Genomic DNA, 22079 nt, shown 5'->3' on the forward strand with positions numbered 1-22079 from the left:
ATGTGCATAAAAGCAATAGAACTAGATTTTATAGTCTTCATATTTTTCTTTATTTCAGGGAGGCGTTCTCTTAATTAATCTAGATATTATAGTACTTAAAAATAAAATTTATAGAAAATTTCAAGCTCTCAGAGCATCATTAATGCTCTACCTCTTTAGCAAACACTACTGGTTACCTTCTGAACATTCACTATAGCTTTTTTCCTGGCCATCAGAGTCCCAATTATTATTTGTTCTAAGAATAAATCTTGCTTAGTCTAAGGTAATTGTAGCAGCCCTGTTCCCTTGCCAGTGATTCACTTAGGAGAGGGTATGTAAAGGGTTCTAGTCAAGGAAATATAAGGAGAATGCTGTTTGGTGGCATTTGATAATTCTTTTTTCTCACTTCCAAAAAGACACCAGAAAACCAGTCCCCTTCCTGCCTGCAGGCACCATATCCAAATAAGGCCTCTAGGGTGGAGGAACGGCAGCCATCTTGTGATTATAGGGACCTGACTTAGCTTTGGGTTGAAGCCAGTGCTGAGGGCAGCAGGATGGAGACAGAAAGAACATCAAGAACCTTGGGGATATTGCTGAGATTCTTATCAACTAAAACTGGCATTATCCTACCTCTGTTACTTGTAGCCCAAAGCATTCTGATAAAATCTCTATTTTTAAATACATAGCAATATTCTTTTAAACCTTGGAAAATATTTTCTTAAAAATCTTGGGGAAAACACTCTTGGAAAAAGAACCCTAATTTCACCCATTTATGGTGAATGAAATGTTTTGACTTCAAACTTATTACAAAAATGGTCAAGCCACAAATTTGACTCTAGCTTGACCTCCTGACCTCTGAGCAACCTGAGGCTTCAGCAGTCCCAGGCTTTGATCCTAAATGCCCACCCTCCCCAACTTAATACTAGCAGTGAAGGAGAGGAGATAGAGTATAGATGGAAAAGCTAGAGACAGGTAGCATAGAGAAAGGTCTCCAGCACTTGGAGCCATTTAAGTGGCTCTATCTTTCCTAATTCACATTTCTAAAAATGGGCATTATGTCCATTTTTTAATTTTTAAGAACGTCTTGTATGTGTAGGAAACATCAGTTTTATAAACTGATAAAAACATCATCAGCATTTCTGCAATTATACAGCAACTTCCTACAGATAATTAGTTTGATGGACTTTAGGGGTATATTTCTCCATCTCCAATCTACCCTGACTCTCACGATTTCTCAGCACAAATTATGTTAAAATTATAATAAACAGAAAATACCACAAAGCATGTGTTAATATTAAATAGGCAGGCTCCATGCACAGTCAGTCATTGCTTTACAACAGGGATACATTCCAAGAAATGTATCATTATGCAATTTTGTCATTGTGTGAACATCCTTGAGTATACACAAACCAAGATGGTATAACCTACTACACACATAGGCTATATGATATAGCCTATTGTTCCTAGGCTACAAACCTATATAGAATGCTAATGTATTGAATAGTGTAGGTAATTGTAACACAATGGTAAGTATTTGCATATCTAAACATATCTGATCATACAAAAGGTACAGTAAATATATAGTATTATAATCTTATAGGACCATCATTGTATACATGGTCTGTCACTGACCAAAATGTCATCACGCAGAACATGAATATACAAAGAATTCTGTGCAAACTTTTTCTGTAAAATATCAATTCTTGTCACTACCAGTAAGTTTATTCCTTTTCTTCACTATGCTCATTTCTTTTTTTTTTTTTTTTGAAACAACAGAAATTTATTTTCTCACATTTCTGGAGGCCAGATACACAAAATTAAGGTGTTGACAGGGCTATACTCCATCCAAAGGCTCCAGGGGAGAAGACTTTTTTGCCTCTTCCAGCGAGAGCCTTAACTTGGTTACATCTGTAAAGAACCATTTTCCACATAGGCCATGTTCCCAGGTTCTAATCCCTGATTCGAATGTTAACATGTCTTTTTGGGGTCTGCCATTTAACCTACTACAGTCCAACCTCTGGCCTTCCAAATTCACATCTGCCTCATGTGCAAAATACATTCATTCCATCTCAACCTCTCCAAAGGTCTTAACTCTCATCTAAATGTCATAAAAATTAGTTCAAAGAGTCTCAAATATTCACATATAAATAATCTAATACTCAGGTGTAGATGACTATGGGGATGAGCTAGGAAAGGGCCATATTCCTCTGCATCTATTGACCGGTGAGACTATAAAACAAGCTACCTGCTTCCAAAACACAAAGGTGGGCCAAGTATATGATAAACAATCTCACTGCAAGGCAGAGAAAATAGAAGGAATAAAAGGGTCATCAATCCCCAGCAAGTTAGAAACCCAGCAAGGCAAAGTCGTTTGGTTTCAAGGTCTGGGAATAATCCTCTGTGGCTTGAAGCTGTGTCTTTTGGGCCCATGGCTTCACAGGTCTCTTTGCTCATGGCAGCTTGGTAGGTCTCTACTCTTGAACATTCAGCCTCTACCCCTGTGCCCATGACCCTGTCCTCAGAGTCATTCCTCCTTTTTCTTGAAAGGCAGCGCGTGCTGATACCTGAGTAGTTCTATCAGTCCTCTTCTTGCTTGAAGAATTGTGCATATCTAACAGCCTCTCTTTCACTTTGGCCTGTCTCAGTCCCTTCAGGCCAAGCTGACAGTGTTTCTTCTGGTACAACCTGCTCAAGAACTTTTGAGGCTCCCATGTATGTCACAGGGATCTATGCCATTAGATAAAAGAACCCCGACTGATCTTTCCTGGATAACCATGGATCTATCCTTGGATCTGTGAGATAACTGAGGGATCCATCAGTTGTATAGCAGATCTCTTCAGTACAATATTGTCTAGGCACACCCTCTATCCAGAGTATACTTTCCCAACAGTGAATTTCCCCATTTTAGCATCTTTTGCAATCTGAATAGGCCAATAAACTCTCAATCATCAAGTGTTGTTTCTTTTTGCTTAACAGCTGCTTCCTCAATTTACTTCTTTCCTTTTGTATTTTATTACAAACAGAACGAAGAAACCAGGCCACACCTTTCACACTTCGCTTAGAAATCTCCTCAGCTAAATATCCAAGTTCATTGCCTACAAATTCTGCTATCCACCTAAGTAAAGGACACAATTCATCCAAATTCTTTGCCACTGTGTCACAAGGATCACTTTGCCTTCAGTTTCCAATAACATGTTCTTCATTTCCTTCTTAACCTTCAAAATAAACCACCTTTAATATCCATATTTCTACTAACATTCTGCTCAGGATGAAATATACATTTCTAAGATGATGGAAGAATTCTCTACCATGCTCTTCACTTCCTTCTGTTCCCTCACCAGAATTGCCTTTAAAATCCATAACTCCACTAACAGTCTCTTCAAGAAAGTCTATGACTTTTCTCTCAAGTACCTCAAAAACCATCCAACCTCTATTTGTTACTCAGTTCCAAAGTCACTTCCACAATTTGAGGTATTTATTACAGTAGCACCCACTTCCTGGTACCAAAATCCGTATTAATTTTCTAGAGCTGCCATAACAAATTGCCACAAACTACTGTGGCTTAAAACAGACAAAACTTTTTTCTCCGAAGTGTGGAGATCAGAAGTCCAACATCACGGTATTGATGGAGCTGCTCCCTTTCTTTTCTTTTTTTTTTTTTTAATTTATTTATTATTATTAAACTTTAAGTTGTAGGGTACATGTGCACAACGTGCAGGTTTGCTACATATGTATACTTGTGCCATGTTGGTGTGCTGCACCCATCAACTCGTCATTTACATCAGGTATAACTCCCAATGCAATCCCTCTCCCCTCCCCCATCCCCATGATAGGCCCCGGTGTGTGATGTTCCCCTTCCCGAGTCCAAGTGATCTCATTGTTCAGTTCCCGCCTATGAGTGAGAACATGCGGTGTTTGGTTTTCTGTTCTTGTGATAGTTTGCTAAGAATGATGGTTTCCAGCTGCATCCATGTCCCTACAAAGGACACAAACTCATCCTTTTTTATGGCTGCATAGTATTCCATGGTGTATATGTGCCACATTTTCTTAACCCAATCTGTCACTGATGGACATTTGGGTTGATTCCAAGTCTTTGCTATTGTGAATAGTGCTGCAATAAACATACATGTGCATGTGTCTTTATAGCAGCATAATTTATAATCCTTTGGGTATATACCCAGTAATGGGATGGCTGGGTCATATGGTACATCTAGTTCTAGATCCTTGAGGAATCGCCATACTGTTTTCCAGAATGGTTGAACTAGTTTACAATCCCACCAACAGTGTAAAAGTGTTCCTATTTCTCCACATCCTCTCCAGCACCTGTTGTTTCCTGACTTTTGAATGATCGCCATTCTAACTGGTGTGAGATGGTATCTCATTGTGGTTTTGATTTGCATTTCTCTGATGGCCAGTGATGATGAGCATTTTTTCATGTGTCTGTTGGCTGTATGAATGTCTTCTTTTGAGAAATGTCTGTTCATATCCTTTGCCCACTTTTTGATGGGGTTGTTTGTTTTTTTCTTATAAATTTGTTTGAGTTCTTTGTAGGTTCTAGATATTAGCCCTTTGTCAGATGAGTAGATTGCAAAAATTTTCTCCCATTCTGTAGGTTGCCTGTTCACTCTGATGGTAGTTTCTTTTGCTGTGCAGAAGCTCTTTAGTTTAATGAGATCCCATTTGTCAATTTTGGCTTTTGCTGCTGTTGCTTTTGGTGTTTTAGACATGAAGTCTTTGCCCATGCCTATGTCCTGAATGGTACTACCTAGGTTTTCCTCTAGGATTTTTATGGTATTAGGTCTAACATTTAAGTCTCTAATCCATCTTGAATTAATTTTCATATAAGGAGTAAGGAAAGGATCCAGTTTCAGCTTTCTACTTATGGCTAGCCAATTTTCCCAGCACCATTTATTAAATAGGGAATCCTTTCCCCATTTCTTGTTTCTCTCAGGTTTGTCAAAGATCAGATGGCTGTAGATGTGTGGTATTATTTCTGAGGACTCTGTTCTGTTCCATTGGTCTATATCTCTGTTTTGGTACCAGTACCATGCTGTTTTGGTTACTGTAGCCTTGTAGTATAGTTTGAAGTCAGGTAGCGTGATGCCTCCAGCTTTGTTCGTTTGACTTAGGATTGTCTTGGAGATGCGGGCTCTTTTTTGGTTCCATATGAACTTTAAAGCAGTTTTTTCCAATTCTGTGAAGAAGCTCATTGGTAGCTTGATGGGGATGGCATTGAATCTATAAATTACCTTGGGCAGTATGGCCATTTTCACGATATTGATTCTTCCTATCCATGAGCATGGTATGTTCTTCCATTTGTTTGTGTCCTCTTTTATTTCACTGAGCAGTGGTTTGTAGTTCTCCTTGAAGAGGTCCTTTACATCCCTTGTAAGTTGGATTCCTAGGTATTTTATTCTCTTTGAAGCAATTGTGAATGGAAGTTCATTCCTGATTTGGCTCTCTGTTTGTCTGTTACTGGTGTATAAGAATGCTTGTGATTTTTGCACATTAATTTTGTATCCTGAGACTTTGCTGAAGTTGCTTATCAGCTTAAGGAGATTTTGGGCAGAGAAAATGGGGTTTTCTAAATATACAATCATGTCATCTGCAAACAGGGACAATTTGGCTTCTTCTTTTCCTAACTGAATCCCCTTGATTTCTTTCTCTTGCCTGATTGCCCTAGCCAGAACTTCCAACACTATGTTGAATAGGAGTGGTGAGAGAGGGCATCCCTGTCTTGTGCCAGTTTTCAAAGGGAATTTTTCCAGTTTTTGCCCATTCAGTATGATATTGGCTGTGGGTTTGTCATAAATAGCTCTTATTATTTTGAGGTATGTTCCATCAATACCGAATTTATTGAGCGTTTTTAGCACGAAGGGCTGTTGAATTTTGTCAAAAGCCTTTTCTGCATCTATTGAGATAATGATGTGGTTCTTGTCTTTGGTTCTGTTTATATGCTGGATTATGTTTATTGATTTGCGAATGTTGAACCAGCCTTGCATCCCAGGGATGAAGCCCACTTGATCCTGGTGGATAAGCTTTTTGATGTGTTGCTGAATCCGGTTTGCCAGTATTTTATTGAGGATTTTTGCATCGATGTTCATCAGGGATATTGGTCTAAAATTCTCTTTTTTTGTTGTGTCTCTGCCAGGCTTTGGTATCAGGATGATGTTGGCCTCATAAAATGAGTTAGGGAGGATTCCCTCTTTTTCTATTGATTGGAATAGTTTCAGAAGGAATGGTACCAGCTCCTCCTTGTACCTCTGGTAGAATTCAGCTGTGAATCCATCTGGTCCTGGACTTTTTTTGGTTGGTAGGCTATTAATTATTGCCTCAATTTCAGAGCCTGCTATTGGTCTATTCAGGGATTCAACTTCTTCCTGGTTTAGTCTTGGAAGAGTGTAAGTGTCCAGGAAATTATCCATTTCTTCTAGATTTTCCAGTTTATTTGCGTAGAGGTGTTTATAGTATTCTCTGATGGTAGTTTGTATTTCTGTGGGGTCGGTGGTGATATCCCCTTTATCATTTTTAATTGCGTCGATTTGATTCTTCTCTCTTTTCTTCTTAATTAGTCTTGCTAGCGGTCTGTCAATTTTGTTGATCTTTTCAAAAAACCAACTCCTGGATTCACTGATTTTTTGGAGGATTTTTTGTGTGTCTATCTCCTTCAGTTCTGCTCTGATCTTAGTTATTTCTTGCCTTCTGCTAGCTTTCGAATGTGTTTGCTCTTGCTTCTCTAGTTCTTTTAATTGCGATGTTAGAGTGTCAATTTTAGATCTTTCCAGCTTTCTCTTGTGGGCATTTAGTGCTATAAATTTCCCTCTACACACTGCTTTAAATGTGTCCCAGAGATTCTGGTATGTTGTATCTTTGTTCTCATTGGTTTCAAAGAACATCTTTATTTCTGCCTTCATTTCATTATGTACCCAGTAGTCATTCAGGAGCAGGTTGTTCAGTTTCCATGTAGTTGAGCGGTTTTGATTGAGTTTCTTAGTCCTGAGTTCTAGTTTGATTGCACTGTGGTCTGAGAGACAGTTTGTTATAATTTCTGTTCTTGTACATTTGCTGAGGAGTGCTTTACTTCCAACTATGTGGTCAATTTTGGAGTAAGTACGATGTGGTGCTGAGAAGAATGTATATTCTGTTGATTTGGGGTGGAGAGTTCTATAGATGTCTATTAGGTCTGCTTGCTGCAGAGATGAGTTCAATTCCTGGATATCCTTGTTAACTTTCTGTCTCGTTGATCTGTCTAATGTTGACAGTGGAGTGTTGAAGTCTCCCATTATTATTGTATGGGAGTCTAAGTCTCTTTGTAAGTCTCTAAGGACTTGCTTTATGAATCTGGGTGCTCCTGTATTGGGTGCATATATATTTAGGATAGTTAGCTCTTCCTGTTGAATTGATCCTTTTACTATTATGTAATGGCCTTTTTTGTCTCTTTTGATCTTTGATGGTTTAAAGTCTGTTTTATCAGAGACTAGTATTGCAACCCCCGCTTTTTTTTGTTCTCCATTTGCTTGGTAAATCTTCCTCCATCCCTTTCTTTTGAGCCTATGTATGTCTCTGCGTGTGAGATGGGTCTCCTGAATACAGCAGACTGATGGGTCTTGACTCTTTATCCAGTTTGCCAGTCTGTGTCTTTTAATTGGAGCATTTAGTCCATTTACATTTAAGGTTAAGATTGTTATGTGTGAACTTGATCCTGCCATTATGATATTAACTGGTTATTTTGCTCGTTAGTTGATGCAGTTTCTTCCTAGCCTTGATGGTCTTTACATTTTGGCATGTTTTTGCAATGGCTGGTACCGGTTGTTCCTTTCCATGTTTAGTGCTTCCTTCAGGGTCTCTTGTAAGGCAGGCCTAGTGGTGACAAAATCTCTAAGCATTTGCTTATCTGTAAAGGATTTTATTTCTCCTTCACTTATGAAACTTAGTTTGGGTGGATATAAAATTCTGGGTTTAAAATTCTTTTCTTTAAGAATGTTGAATATTGGCCCCCACTCTCTTCTGGCTTGAAGAGTTTCTGCCGAGAGATCTGCTGTTAGTCTGATGGGCTTCCCTTTGTGGGTAACCCGACCTTTCTCTCTGGCTGCCCTTAAGATTTTTTCCTTCATTTCAACTTTGGTGAATCTGGCAATTATGTGTCTTGGAGTTGCTCTTCTCGAGGAGTATCTTTGTGGCGTTCTCTGTATTTCCTGGATTTGAATGTTGGCCTGCCCTACTAGGTTGGGGAAGTTCTCCTGGATGATATCCTGAAGAGTGTTTTCCAACTTGGTTCCATTTTCCCCCTCACTTTCAGGCACCCCAATCAGACGTAGATTTGGTCTTTTTACATAATCCCATACTTCTTGCAGGCTTTGTTCATTTCTTTTTCTTCTTTTTTCTTTTGGTTTCTCTTCTCGCTTCATTTCATTCATTTGATCTTCAATCGCTGACATTCTTTCTTCCAGTTGATCAAGTCGGTTACTGAAGCTTGTGCATTTGTCACGTATTTCTCGTGTCATGGTTTTCGTCTCTTTCATTTCGTTTATGAGCTTCTCTGCATTAATTACTCTAGCCATCAATTCTTCCACTTTTTTTTCAAGATTTTTAGTTTCTTTGCGCTGGGTACGTAATTCCTCCTTTAGCTCTGAGAAATTTGATGGACTGAAGCCTTCTTCTCTCATCTCGTCGAAGTCATTCTCCGTCCAGCTTTGATCCGTTGCTGGCGATGAGCCGCGCCTTTGCCGGGGGAGATGCGCTCTTATTTTTTGAATTTCCAGCTTTTCTGCCCTGCTTTTTCCCCATCTTTGTGGTTTTATCTGCCTCTGGTCTTTGATGATGGTGATGTACTGATGGGGTTTTGGTGTAGGTGTCCTTCCTGTTTGATAGTTTTCCTTCTAACAGTCAGGACCCTCAGCTGTAGGTCTGTTGGAGATTGCTTGAGGTCCACTCCAGACCCTGTTTGCCTGGGTATCAGCAGCAGAGGCTGCAGAAGATAAAATAGTTCTGAACAGCAAGTGTACCTGTCTGATTCTTGCTTTGGAAGCTTCCTCTCAGGGGTGTACTCCACCCTGTGAGGTGTGGGGTGTCAGACTGCCCCTAGTGGGGGATGTCTCCCAGTTAGGCTACTCAGGGGTCAGGGACCCACTTGAGCAGGGAGTCTGTCCCTTCTCAGATCTCAACCTCCGTGTTGGGAGATCCACTGCTCTCTTCAAAGCTGTCAGACAGAGTCGTTTTCGTCTGCAGAGCTGCTGCGTTTGTTATTGTTTACTGTGCCCTGTCCCCAGAGGTGGAGTCTACAGAGACAGGCAGGTTTCCTTGAGCTGCTGTGAGCTCCACCCAGTTCGAGCTTCCCAGCAGCTTTGTTTACCTACTTAAGCCTCAGCAATGGCGGGCGCCCCTCCCCCAGCCTCGCTGCTGCCTTGCCGGTAGATCACAGACTGCTGTGCTAGCAATGAGGTAGGCTCCGTGGGTGTGGGATCCTCCCGGCCAGGTGTGGGATATGATCTCCTGGTGTGCCTGTTTACTTAAAGCGCAGTATTGGGGTGGGAGTTACCCGATTTTCCAGGTGTTGTGTGTCTCAGTTCCCCTGGCTAGGAAAAGGGATTCCCTTCCCCCTTGCGCTTTCCAGGTGAGGCAATGCCTCGCCCTGCTTCAGCTCTCGCTGGTCGGGCTGCAGCAGCTGACCAGCACCGATGGTCTGGCACTCCCCAGTGAGATGAACCCAGTACCTCAGTTGAAAATGCAGAAATCACCGGTCTTCTGTGTCGCTCGCGCTGGGAGTTGGAGACTGGAGCTGTTCCTATTCGGCCATCTTGCTCCGCCCCTCTCCGCTGCTCTCTTTCTGAAGGCTCTATCAGAGTATCATTCTTGCCCCTTCCAGGTCCTGGTGGCTCCAGGAATTCTTGGCTTGTGGCGGCATCACTGTAATTTCTACCTTAGTCTTTTAAGGGCCTTCTCTTCCTCCACTATGCTCATTTCTATGTTTAGCTTCCTTCCTAACTTTCCAAGACTTCACTTTATATGCTGAGTCTTGGTATGACAACAAATTCCCTCTTAGTTTAGTTGTGTGCTAGCACCACCTCCCTATGCCTAAACTGTGCCCTCTTCACTTCTTGAGCTCCAAGAAGCAATCATCACACAGTGGCTGGGGCCTGACTAGACTGCTCTCCACAAGAGACATTCACATGGCCAAACCCCTCCTTGATGTTATCAGAGGGAAAGCTACAACGATTTTTTTTCCTAGCAACCGTCACCTTGTTTCTTTTTCATGATTTAAAAAAATCTCCCAAAAAGTTACTTCCTGGGCCTAGTGGGTCTTCTAAGGAACCCCATCCACCAATTCCTTCAACCCCAGCCATCTACACAGACAGCTGAACTACTGTACTTACTGTACTATTAACCACGGTGTTATAAAGTATGAATATTTTATTTTCCTTCCTTTTCAGAAACTATTTTGTTACAAATAATCCAAGTATACATTAATTTGATAGGGCATTTTTGGAATTTGTTCCTTCTTGTGTTCAGTATTTTATTAAACACATTGTTTTTAGGAGTAGTTCATGGTCAACACAAACACTGGGTTGCTAAGCATTCTAAATATTTATATTTTTATGACGTTCATCCTTCTAAAATATAGGAACTGAAAATCACGTATATCATAAAGTAAAAGAATCTGCTTACTTTTCAAAGATTATATACATACTATTTTAGTATTATAATTATAGATATACTATGTTTATGCTATAATTTTTGAAATTTCTGAAATGAAAGTAATTTTTACTTATTTATTTATTCATTTTGAGACGGGGTCTCACTCTGTCACCCAGGCTGGAGTGCAGTGGCATGATCATGGTTCACTGTAGCCTCAACTTTCCAGGCTTAGGTGATCTTCCCACCTCAGCCTCCCGAGTAGCTGGGACTACAGGTGTGTGCCAACACATTTGGATAATTTTTGTATTTTTTTGTGGAGACAAAGTTTCACCATGTTGCCCAGGCTTAAAATTAATTTTTAAAAGAAATAGTGTTCTTGATTTTACATCATTTTCTTATCATGTGTTTTCCAATATTTCTTTCTCACTTAAGCATAAGTACTTCAGCATTTCAAAGGTACTCAACTCTCTCTTTGAAGCTAAAATTAGTAATTTCCAGATACAACTTCAATATTGTTTCTTGTGGAGAGATAATAAAGAAACAAAGATAAGAAAAAAGTTCAAAGACTGTTTCACATTAAGTTACTGCATTTGAACTATCAGGGAAAACTTTTATATATGGATAGGTAAGTTTCTTACTGAAAGAAATCCTCCATACATTTAAAAATATTTTACAGGTTCTTCAATATATAATCTAGGCCAGCAAAGTGGGCAAGAAAAGCAGCAGTAAACTATTACCCACACAAGTAAATCACTGCCTAAAGAATCACAGAGAACACACCAGGGTCTTTATAATTCTTGTCATTTCTAATTCCTGCCATTTTGTGACACATCTACAGAGCACTGTTATCTTACAAGTTGTTTAATGTTCTTCATCTTACATAAGCATTTCTTTATAGTTGTCCATCTCTGTCACTGCCTTCTGAAGTTTTACTCCAAGTGCCTCTACTAGACATTGCAAATCTGAAATGACACAATGTATTTCATCTGATTAGTACATTTCAAGTGTCCAGATATTTTCATAGTGTAAACCATATTCTTTTAATGTTGCTAGTCAGCTCCTGAAGAATAAGGCAGCTGCTTACTCCACTTTGCCTGTATGTCCATATGCAACTTGTCATTGACTACTCAGCCCTCCCCATCCTAACACCCCACAGACTTAGTGGGTTTTGACAGGCCCAATTTGTTGGCCTCTTTCTGCCCCCACCACCATGCTGATTTTCAAACAGCTAATAGGCTAAATTTTACTAAAGTTTTCAAATGAAATATATGTAGCTGATAAACATAAGAATTTCTGATCATGTGTCTTGTTTCTAAAACACTTGATTGCCTGAGCTCACTTTTGTGGTCTGGAACTGAGAAGCATGGCTGAGTCTTCCTGCCAGAACTAAAACAGACAAATCATGTGCCAGGCTCACAGTAAAGAACGTGTTAACTCTGGGTAGCATCTAAAAGGCATTTTAGTGACTTTCAAAACCAAGAGAATGCAAGCAGGAAACTGGCTTCCATAGAGTCTTTAACTGGGGAACGCAAGCAGTATTTGAGGATGATTATTCAAGCAGCCCTGTCTAACAAGTGTGTGAATGCAGAACTGAAACTATAGCAGAAAAAACAAATGGCTTGAATTATCTGAGTCCTTCCATTGTCCTGTGCGTGGAAACTGTGATCTGAACCCCACCCCCAGTGACAGCCCTTGCTGGTACGCTTTTGGAGAGTAAGTTATAATGTAAAAGAAACTGATAGACTGGTTTGTTTCTTCAGAAAAAAAATGTTCAAAACACTGGAGTTGTAAAATTTCTATGTTCCATCTGTTCAGGTGTTTCAGTGACATATTTCAATAGTAAACTTTAAAATCTTTATGCATCCATACAAATACATAAAACTATATAAATCTGCATTCTTAACTTTATTTTACAAAGAGTTAGTTCCTTAAATTAGAAAATAAATTCACCCTAAACAAATGATTTAATTAGTGTTTACCAGACATTTGTATAAACCTTTGTTCATCCAGTGCTTTTACATACATTAATTTTTGTTTTTTAGTTTACATGTTTTCTTGTTCTTATTACATTAAATATATCTATCTCTGAGAAGAGTTTGCTTGGCATCCCTAAAAGAAAGTTCTCATTTTTTAGGTCACCCATGGTAAAGAGAGGGAGGATTAGAGAGTATCTGCTACTGACCATATGGAAGTTTTGGATGATATAAATTCAGAGGATCAGACCAGCTGAATCAAATTTAAAATGTACATGTAAAAAATGTGTTAGATAATGGTAGGAGGATAGAGAAAGAGCCAGGTGAGTAGGGAGTCACGTTGAGGTGGGAGACAAAGGCATTCAGACTAGCATATGGCGTTTCCTATGGAAGGCAAGAGGGTCAGAACAGAAGCTGTGGTTACAGTCCAGGCACTGAAAAGATTTGACTCCAGTATGTTTTCAGAAATGTCTTGTTTATCAGACAGAGCAAACTTCCATACGCATCCATCCCATGTACATTTGTAGGGTTTATCTCCTGTGTGTGCTCTTCTGTATGATTTCAAGTGGAAACTTTTAGTGTATACTTTGTTGCATATGTCATAATCACATCTGTGTATCCTTTGCTTCCTTTGAGTTATCCACGGATTCCACCAGTAAAGGTCTCTTCCCACTATGACCTAAGGGAGATTTTCTTGCAACAATGCTTGTGGGTGGGCACTGAGTTCATTAAGGGGGGTGACATTTCTTCAGGATAATAATCTGTCCTCTGTGGTTTGATAACAGGTTCAATTTTTTTTTTCCCTGTGGTATAGGCTTCTTATATGATTCAATTACAGGTACTTGCATGCTACTATTTGAATTTTCCATTTCCTCCAACAAGGAAACAATGAGAGGCTGCTGGAGGTAACTCATGTACATAAAGGGGCAGACCGTACCACCACCAGGCAGGATCCCCAGGCTCTGTATTCTGTGCCAGGAGAAGGCAGCTGCCATCACTGGTGGCATGGACAGTGGCACGCCAAAGGGCTGCATGCCCAGAGAAGGGAGTGAGTATTTTTCATTATGGGCTAGAAGAAGGCATGCTCAGCCCTGGAGAGCCTCTCCAGTTCAAGGATGGGAACTTCAGAGAGGAAGAATTCCCAGCCAAATGGGGTGAACTCCACTTGTTTACTATGAGGTCTACTGGTTCCATCTGTATTCCATGCAACAAGCCTTCCCAGGTCTGAAAAAACTTATTAGGTAATGGTGTAGAGTAGATGACCCATACTTGTTAGGTTTTATTGATTTCATATAATTTCATGTAGAGTCACAACTACTAAGAACACTCTAAGGATCAGAGTAATTAACTTATCCAAGGTCACTCAGCTAGTTAAATCCCACAATTCAAACTTAGGTCTTCCTGATCCCAAAGTTCTTACCTCTCTCACACTTGAAATATAAACTCTTGAAATATAAAAGCTGCAAGAGAATATGATACTTGTCCATAAAAGTGTGGTAAGTGTGGCTACAAATCTATTACCATATTCCCAGAATCCTTAAAGAGGTATACTTAAGACAAATGAAAAAAATTACTTAACAATGAAATATATAGTAAACTGGTAAAATTTCTAACTCCAAAAGGTGGTTTGGATTTTAGTTTTAGAAAGCTTAAATATATATTATAGTTAATAAAAATATTAATACAATTATGGTGTTACTGTGACTGATTCTATGAGAAGATTTCATCAGAGAGAACAATCACACCTTACTATTAAATGGCCCCTGGTGCTTTTGTCAGGATATGATCCTAAACTAGATGAAGCATAGGTCTGAACCCATATGATACATTTTATGTTATTACTTCTAAATGCAGTTATAAATTAAAAGGAAGATTTATCTTAAAATGAACCTCAAAGAACTGGTACTTGATATGTGGATTTTATGCAGTTAATTTTCAATTACCTGAGAATTAGTAGAATAATAGACAGTAAAAATGGCAGCTAATTCAAAGCTTTGCTGTTCTGAATGAAATATACATCCTACTAGTTCACTATAGGTTCCTGTAGACTAGTCTGGTCCTTTTGTTTTTAGAAGCAGAGTGCCCAGTTCCTGTCCTTAATAAATAAAGAAACACAGGATAAGCTGCAGAGAGATTAAGCCACCTGCACAAAACAGCTCCTTCAGTTTCTGAGGCAAGGAGTTGTTGAATAAGTTATTGTTCTGCCCAGTCCTTCTCTATAAAGAAATTCGACTTTAATTTTCTGTCACTCAGCATGACATTGGATTGTGAGGCATAAGGCCCTAAATGCCCACAAAAATAAAGGAAGTCTTGGCTTTAAACACCATGCAGATGTAAGGCAGAACCCATGGAAACAATCTAAAATTTACAACAGCAAATTCTACTATGATGTGACTGTGTTCTTCGCAGATATTAAATAAGAAGTAAATGATTTTAAATGAACAAGACAAAAAGAGTTCTTAGCCTCTCTTCATATGAAGCCAGCTGTTTGCTGGATAGCATTACACAGGCATCAGATTTGGGATAATCAGTCATTTAAGAGAATCCTGCTATTCCTAAAGGATTCTAGAAACCACAAACATAAAAGGCATTCATAATTAGCTATTTTATAGGCTGACATGCAACTTTATAGTCACTTGGAGGACATATTAAGTTAGTATAATGTTTGAGAAAACAATAACTAAAACCTATATAGTGGAAAGATATTTCAAACTTAAAACTTACTGGATAAAGAAAATACAAAACATTTAAAAATCTGGTTCAAAGTGCTATATGGAGGAAAATGATTTCAGGTTAAAGTAGCATAATGAACAAGCAGGCAGAAGAACTGGCACCCAGAGAACAGGGAAATTTTTTTTTAAATGTAAAATAGAAGGTTGTACTTTTTTGTTTTAGAGGTAATTGAAGACAAGGAAAAACAAGAACTCAACACTGGTTGCGACAGGATAGTTTAAAGGTGTCATGCATGAGCTCTTTAGAGTGCCAGATTGCTTAATTTCAAATCCTGGCTCTGCTTCTTGTTAACTGTATGACTTTAGGCACTCCAGTTTCATTATCTGTAAAATAGTCACATTCATACAGGACTGTTGTGAGAATTTAATCACTTAATATATGGAAAGAAGGGGAATCGTTGCAGGTACATTGGGAGTAACACACACATGTTAGCTATTATTACTGGTGGTGGCATTAAGGCTACTCTTCCACTTTTGCCCTGAATCTCATCACTTCTTACCTTGAGGACATGTTGTTTTTGCACTTGGACCTGGTGTCACCAGTAGCTATCTTTGTATGGGGAGGAGTAAAAATGGAAATGTTAATTGTCTTTTCCTTCTTTAACAATCTATAGTGCAACTATGGCAAAATGTTAGAACTTGTTAAATATGGATGATAGGTACACACACGTTGTATTATTCTATTTTTCTGTTAAAAAAAATTTATAGGTATATTAATTAGAGAGGGGCGTTGCTGGCATGGTTCAAGGATGATAGCATGTTTTGTACTATAGAGTCTAATCGACTCTGTTTTATGTGCCCAAAGTACAAAAGAAAACAAACAAAAAAGGGCAAGAAAGCTTTTTGGAGGGTGGTGGGGAGATAAAGTTTGAAACAGCAATTAAAGACAACCCATTTGATTCCATGAAGAGGGAGCAGAAAAACTGAATTGCAGCTGGAGGTGAACACGGTAACAAGGAGGGTTGTCTGTTTTGTTTTGTTTTTAATATGGGTGAAACTGAGATGTTTATTTTCATTTGGGAATGATCCATTCTAGACAGCATTTATGCTTGTGAATTTAATGTCTACCTTCTAACCTGCATCTTACATATGAAAACATTATCCGTTTTGAAGGTGTTTTAAAAATTACACAAATCAGGTTAAACTACAAGTCTCATTTTAACTCTTATTCTTTTTAGTCAACATTATGTTTTTTCAGACCTATCCATGTAGTTACATGTAGATATGATTCATTCTGCTTGACTGCTATATAATATTTCATCATGTGCACATACCACATTTTACTTATCCAGTCCCATAGTGATAGAACCTAGGTTACCTGAAACCTTGTCACCACAAATAATCCTGCAACGAAAGTTTTTTACCCAACTTCTTGTGTACTTATAGGACAGTTTGTCTGCAGTATGTCTCCACGGCAGTATTAGGTGTAAGTATGAGATCATGGGCATACACACAAATACTGCCAAATGGTTCCCAAAATGGAGGTGCTACCTTACATTCCCACCTCACTGAATAAAGGCTCCTGCTTTATAACATTCATTACAAGCAGCTAATATTCATTAGAAACAGCTATTTTTCTAATTTTTGCCAATCTGTAGAATACAAAGTAGTGTTTTTGGCTTAACTTGCAGTTCTCTGCTTCCTATTGGAGCTGAGCACCTCACCTTATACTTCTTGGCCATTCATGACTCCCCTTTTATGATTTACCTTTTCCTCAGTCTCTTTTCTATCCATTTCAATTGAGCTTTCTTTTTCACTCCTCCACAGAAACAGCTCTTTTCAAGGTGATGAATGACGCTCTATATTGGCAATTTCAAAATTTAATTCTCTATTCTTATAAAATTCAAACATTATGCAGCATGTGACCCAGTTATTTTCTCTCTGTTGGCAATGCTCTGGCTATCTTCTCGGTTTCTATTGATTATTCTTATTCTTAGATTCACTCTAAATGCTGGGAAGCACAAGGAGCTCAGTCCCTGGCCCTTTTCTCTACCTGCATTATCTCCCAAGATAATCTCATCTAGTTTCGTGGCTTCGAATAGCATCTATATATGGGTGTCTTCCATCATCATCATCATCACAGCTAATAAATATGGAATACTTACTATATACCAGGTACTATATCCTAAGTGCTTTACACTCATTTAATCCTTTCAATGTAAACTTACTAGAATGTAAGTTTCACAAGAACAGGAACCTTATCTGTTATAGTCATAGTGCTTGAGATATGGAAGTTGCTTAAAAAATAATCATTGAAAGAATGAATAAAACTTTGCAGACTTTAGAAATAAGAGTGTCAGCAAACATGTTTAGAATTAAGTGCCTAAGATTAAAATACAGTACATGAAACAAAAACAGTTCTGCAGTTTTCATTGATACTATCTGGTATGTGTCTTGGCATTAAAATGTAACTTTCTTATTTTGTTATTTTATTTCAATAGACACTTATTAAACACCTACTCTATGTAGCTAGGTTTCATATTAGTTAGATTCAGTGTACAAATATAATTAAGATATATTTATTTGTCTTTATATAAATAATAAGTACCTCATTTGGCCTTGGCGAATGATAAATTAATCTTTTAAATAACAAATTAATAACTCATTTAAACTAAAGTGTTTTATTTCTTCACTATTTTAAATTATTTTATTTTTCACTATTTTAAATTATTTTATTCACTGTTTAAATTATTTAAATTAAGTTTAAATTATTTTATTTAAATTATTTTATTATTAAAATACAATATTATTTTATCTGCTTAGATTCAGTGTATAAATATCATTCAGATATATTTGTCCTTATATAAATTACAATCAAGTGCCTCATTTGGCCTTGGTGAATGATAAATTAGTCTTTTAAATAACAAATTAATAACTCATTTAAACTAAAATCTGTTTTATTTTTTCACTATTTAAATTTTTATTTATCTGTTTTATTTTTTCACTATTTTAAATTATTTATTTAGTTAGGTTAGTTAATTACATGATTGAAATTGTGAGATTTCTAATAAAATATAACTGACCTGAATAAACAAAATCAGTCTGCTGCATTAGATATAATTTATACATATATATTATCATATGACAGTTTGATGAGCCCTTTACAAAAGTAATACCTCATTTAAAATTTTATAATGAGCATTCAGAGTAAACCTTTGCACATGCAAAAATATATACCAATAATAGAAGAAATTCTTTAATAAGTACTTAACTATGTCAATGTCAAATTAACATATTTTAACTTTAGCAAACATTTTTCAAAGTTCAAGTGGTAATACAGCCAGTTAGATAATTCATTTCATTTTAGGGTTTATATTTTAGAGGTTTAATTTACATCTATTTTGAAACAAGTGTTCTTGAAGTACATTTAACATTTCCTGCATTATCCCAGAAGGGACTAAAATAGTATATGGAGATTTTATAAATCAGATGCTAGAATAGATGTGGATATATAATTTAAAAGATGCAATTCAATACAGATGTAGTTACATTAAAATCAGAAAATTATTTTGCTGTGTGTAGGGACAGAAGGGGAGAGTGGATTAAATTGAGCTAAGGAGATAATCAGAATATTTAAAATTTATAAATGAATTACATTCTAATATTAACGACCAACACTTTTACTTCAGAATTGTTCATGCAAAAAATGCTTCTAAGTTTCTACTGTATTTTTTTATCTGAATATTAAAACAACCCAATATAACATGAAGATAATTATAATTTATAGGGACTTATAAAATCTGATAAATTATGAAAGGATAAGAAAGGAATTTTAAAATTCCAGTTTGTGTGTGTGTGTGTATGTATGTTTATCATGATTATATTATTTAACCACTCTAGACTGGCAAAATGAATATAATACTTTATCTATAACATAGGAATAATACTGATGGATTTAGAAACTTTTCTGAATGTTTTACAGCAGTATTTTATTGTTTCAAATTTTGCATAAAATCACGCAATCACACGTATTTATAAGTTATAACAAGATTTTTCAAGACCACAAAATGGATATGGACAGCCTAGAGTAAACAAAGTAGGAAGGGACACAGACCTACAATGAAATCAACAGAATATTAGCTGAAAACATTTAGGGAATAAAGAAGAAAAGACGTAGGGTTAATAATAAAGTAAATTAATAAATAAAAGAGAAGTTTAGATCTAATAATATTTAGGACATTTTCCAATAGTGTTACATAACTACATAAACATCAACTTCTTTTAATGAATCAGTGTATTTCATAATCAGAGATCATGCTTACAGATATTCCTGTATGCAGGGCTAATTCTGTGCAAAACTGAAGGCGATGGAGTGTATCTTTAGACACCCAGAGTATGGACTCTTCTTTCTGCACACTTTTTCTCTGTGCTAGGATGGCAGTAAAATAGGCAAAAGACAAGTTTTCTCCTTATCTTCTAAAGAGTCTTTTCATGCTACAAAACTACTCTGAACTAATTGCAGTCTTAAGAATTAATTCTACAGCACAATTACATAATATAAAAGTAAAAAGCAACAAAACAACACAAACATGTTTTACAGTTTTGTGACTAAAGGAATTCTAAGGCAATACCCAGAGATATGTAAAAATTTAATTATGACGATGTTTATTGTAATATTTTAATAAAAAGAGTGAGAACAACTATCTAATAATAGGGTAAGATCAAATAAATTATGATTAATCCAAACAACAGAATACTTTGAATATTTTTGACTTGGAAAGATTTCATAACAGAGAGAATAGGAGGGGGGAAGGGTAGGGATAATAAAACTCTTTTATCCCAATTTTATAAAAATATACATTCAAAAAATAAAGTCTAGAAGGATCCACATCAAATGTTTATAATTCTATCTGAAAGTTGGAATTTCCTAATCAATAGTGAACATGACTTATTTTGGTAAGGGAAAACAAAAAAACCATCATATTGAAGTAGCCTAATACTAAACATACTCATACCCATCTTATAACTCATCTTGTAAGCCATGGATGGCTCTTGTAAGCCATCATCAGGTGTCCACTTTCCTCTAGACCTCTCTGCCTTCCCCACATAAAAGCTTATGTTTACTATCAGGCAGGCTGGAAGTGGCCTGATATAGTAGGTCACTCTGAAGCATATATTAATGATAACAATGTATATGCTTTGGTGCTCCTAGGCAGCAGAAATCTGGCAGTAAAGTTCCGGAATCAGGTTCCAGTTCTGCTGATTAGTAGTTGTGTAGCCCTCAGCAAATGACTGAATTCCTCTAGGCCTTAGTAATTTCATTTGTAAACTGGAGATAATAAAAGTGCTTAACCCAGGAGGGTGATCGTAAGGGGGTACCTATGGCTGACATATTTCAAGTGGTATGTGAATGTCAGCTGCTATTTAGATTATAGTAAAAAATCTACCTGAACTCATGGGAATTATTATTTTAATGATGTTAAAATAGTACCAGTGATTAGCTAGTGGGAGAGAGATGTTAGAGATGCTGCCAAGAGGTAAGAGACATTGGACCACAGGATGGGAGTATGGGGAGAGATCATTAATTCCTCATTTAGACAGTGTCACTATTATTCATGCTGTCAGCCCATAATGTGGATGATCTGTAAATGTCCATGAGCAGCAGGTATGTTCTGTGCCTGGGTGAGTCCATGTGTAAAAGAGTGTCTGTGTGTGTAGGGAGGGTGTGCCCATGTAGGTGTTAGGGAAGGGGCAGATTAAAGCTCCTTTCTATTCACTGCTTAGCTGAGGTTTCCCTGAGGATGAATCATGATTAGTATAGAAGCCATGTATGACACAGAAGACAGAACATTTATCATAGTTGTTCCTGATCAAGCCTAGTGTTAATTATATGACAGATGCCTAATAAATATTGCTGAATGACTAAATAAATTGGAAACTGGTTATCTGAATGAGCAGGAGGAGACTTAATATTGGGATGGGATGATACAGACACCTCAGGCTACAAGTATATATAATGGGAGAAAGAATGAAAGGGGAAAACTATCTGAGAGAGGTGAATTTAGGAAATCAGGCAAAGATCAGAACCCATAAAATTTAAAACATGAGGTCTAAAATTTATTCCCAAGGTCCTATGGTACAGTTAAAGAAAAGGCAAATAAAGTGATAGGGCTAAAATCTAGCCTTAGAATAAGAAAATGATGTTGGAGGTAAAGAACAAGGAGAGAAGGTTGCAATGGCAAAAATGAAAAATGACCAGAGATTGAACCAGAATTATAGCTATCTCAAAGGAGAGAAAGGAGTCTCAGAGGAATGACATCCATTATAAGGAGTAGATGCCTATGATCATTATAGAAAATTCCTCTATGATTCAAACATTAATAAAATGGAGATGATACATAAAACACTGGTAATCTTTAGATGAAAGCTCAATGTTGGGAGCAAATGAAAAGGCAAGAAAACAAAAATAATCTTAGATGACTCCAGTGATCAAAGATCAAATGGCTTCTACAGGAGATCCCTTTATTAGACTTACATTTCCATGGTGATCAGGTTCTAAAAAAGATTTCTGAGAATTTTAGTTTATACTATCTGGCTTGCAATTTGTCTAGAGATCAGGCTAAACTTTTTGTCCATCTACTTTTGGGCACAAAAGCAGCCCACAGTCATCAATTATCAAGTTGGTCTCTTTTAAGGGCTGTTGGATTTAATACAACTAAAAATAATAACAAATTTCCTTGGTTTTCTGTTTGCAAAATCAGCACTTTCCCTTTTTATTTGAAGCCAAGGTCACATTATTCCAACTAAAGTTCAATGGTTC

General features: G+C 37.2%; 1 protein-coding gene and 1 pseudogene across 1 annotated transcript in view; both read right to left on the reverse strand.

The window, feature by feature from the left end:
* LEKR1 (leucine, glutamate and lysine rich 1) overlaps window positions 1-22079 on the reverse strand; it is a 240862-nt gene that overhangs the window by 62356 nt on the left and 156427 nt on the right. Inside the window, exon 7 of the mRNA XM_008008604.3 lies at window positions 11495-11576. Coding sequence (XP_008006795.3) covers window positions 11495-11576 — 82 coding nt within the window. The remainder of the gene's footprint in view (window positions 1-11494; window positions 11577-22079) is intronic.
* On the reverse strand, window positions 12950-13879 carry LOC119625756 (Krueppel-like factor 3 pseudogene; annotated as a pseudogene).

This window comes from Chlorocebus sabaeus, chromosome 15 (genome assembly GCF_047675955.1).
Source record: "Chlorocebus sabaeus isolate Y175 chromosome 15, mChlSab1.0.hap1, whole genome shotgun sequence".
Taxonomy (NCBI): domain Eukaryota; kingdom Metazoa; phylum Chordata; class Mammalia; order Primates; family Cercopithecidae; genus Chlorocebus; species Chlorocebus sabaeus.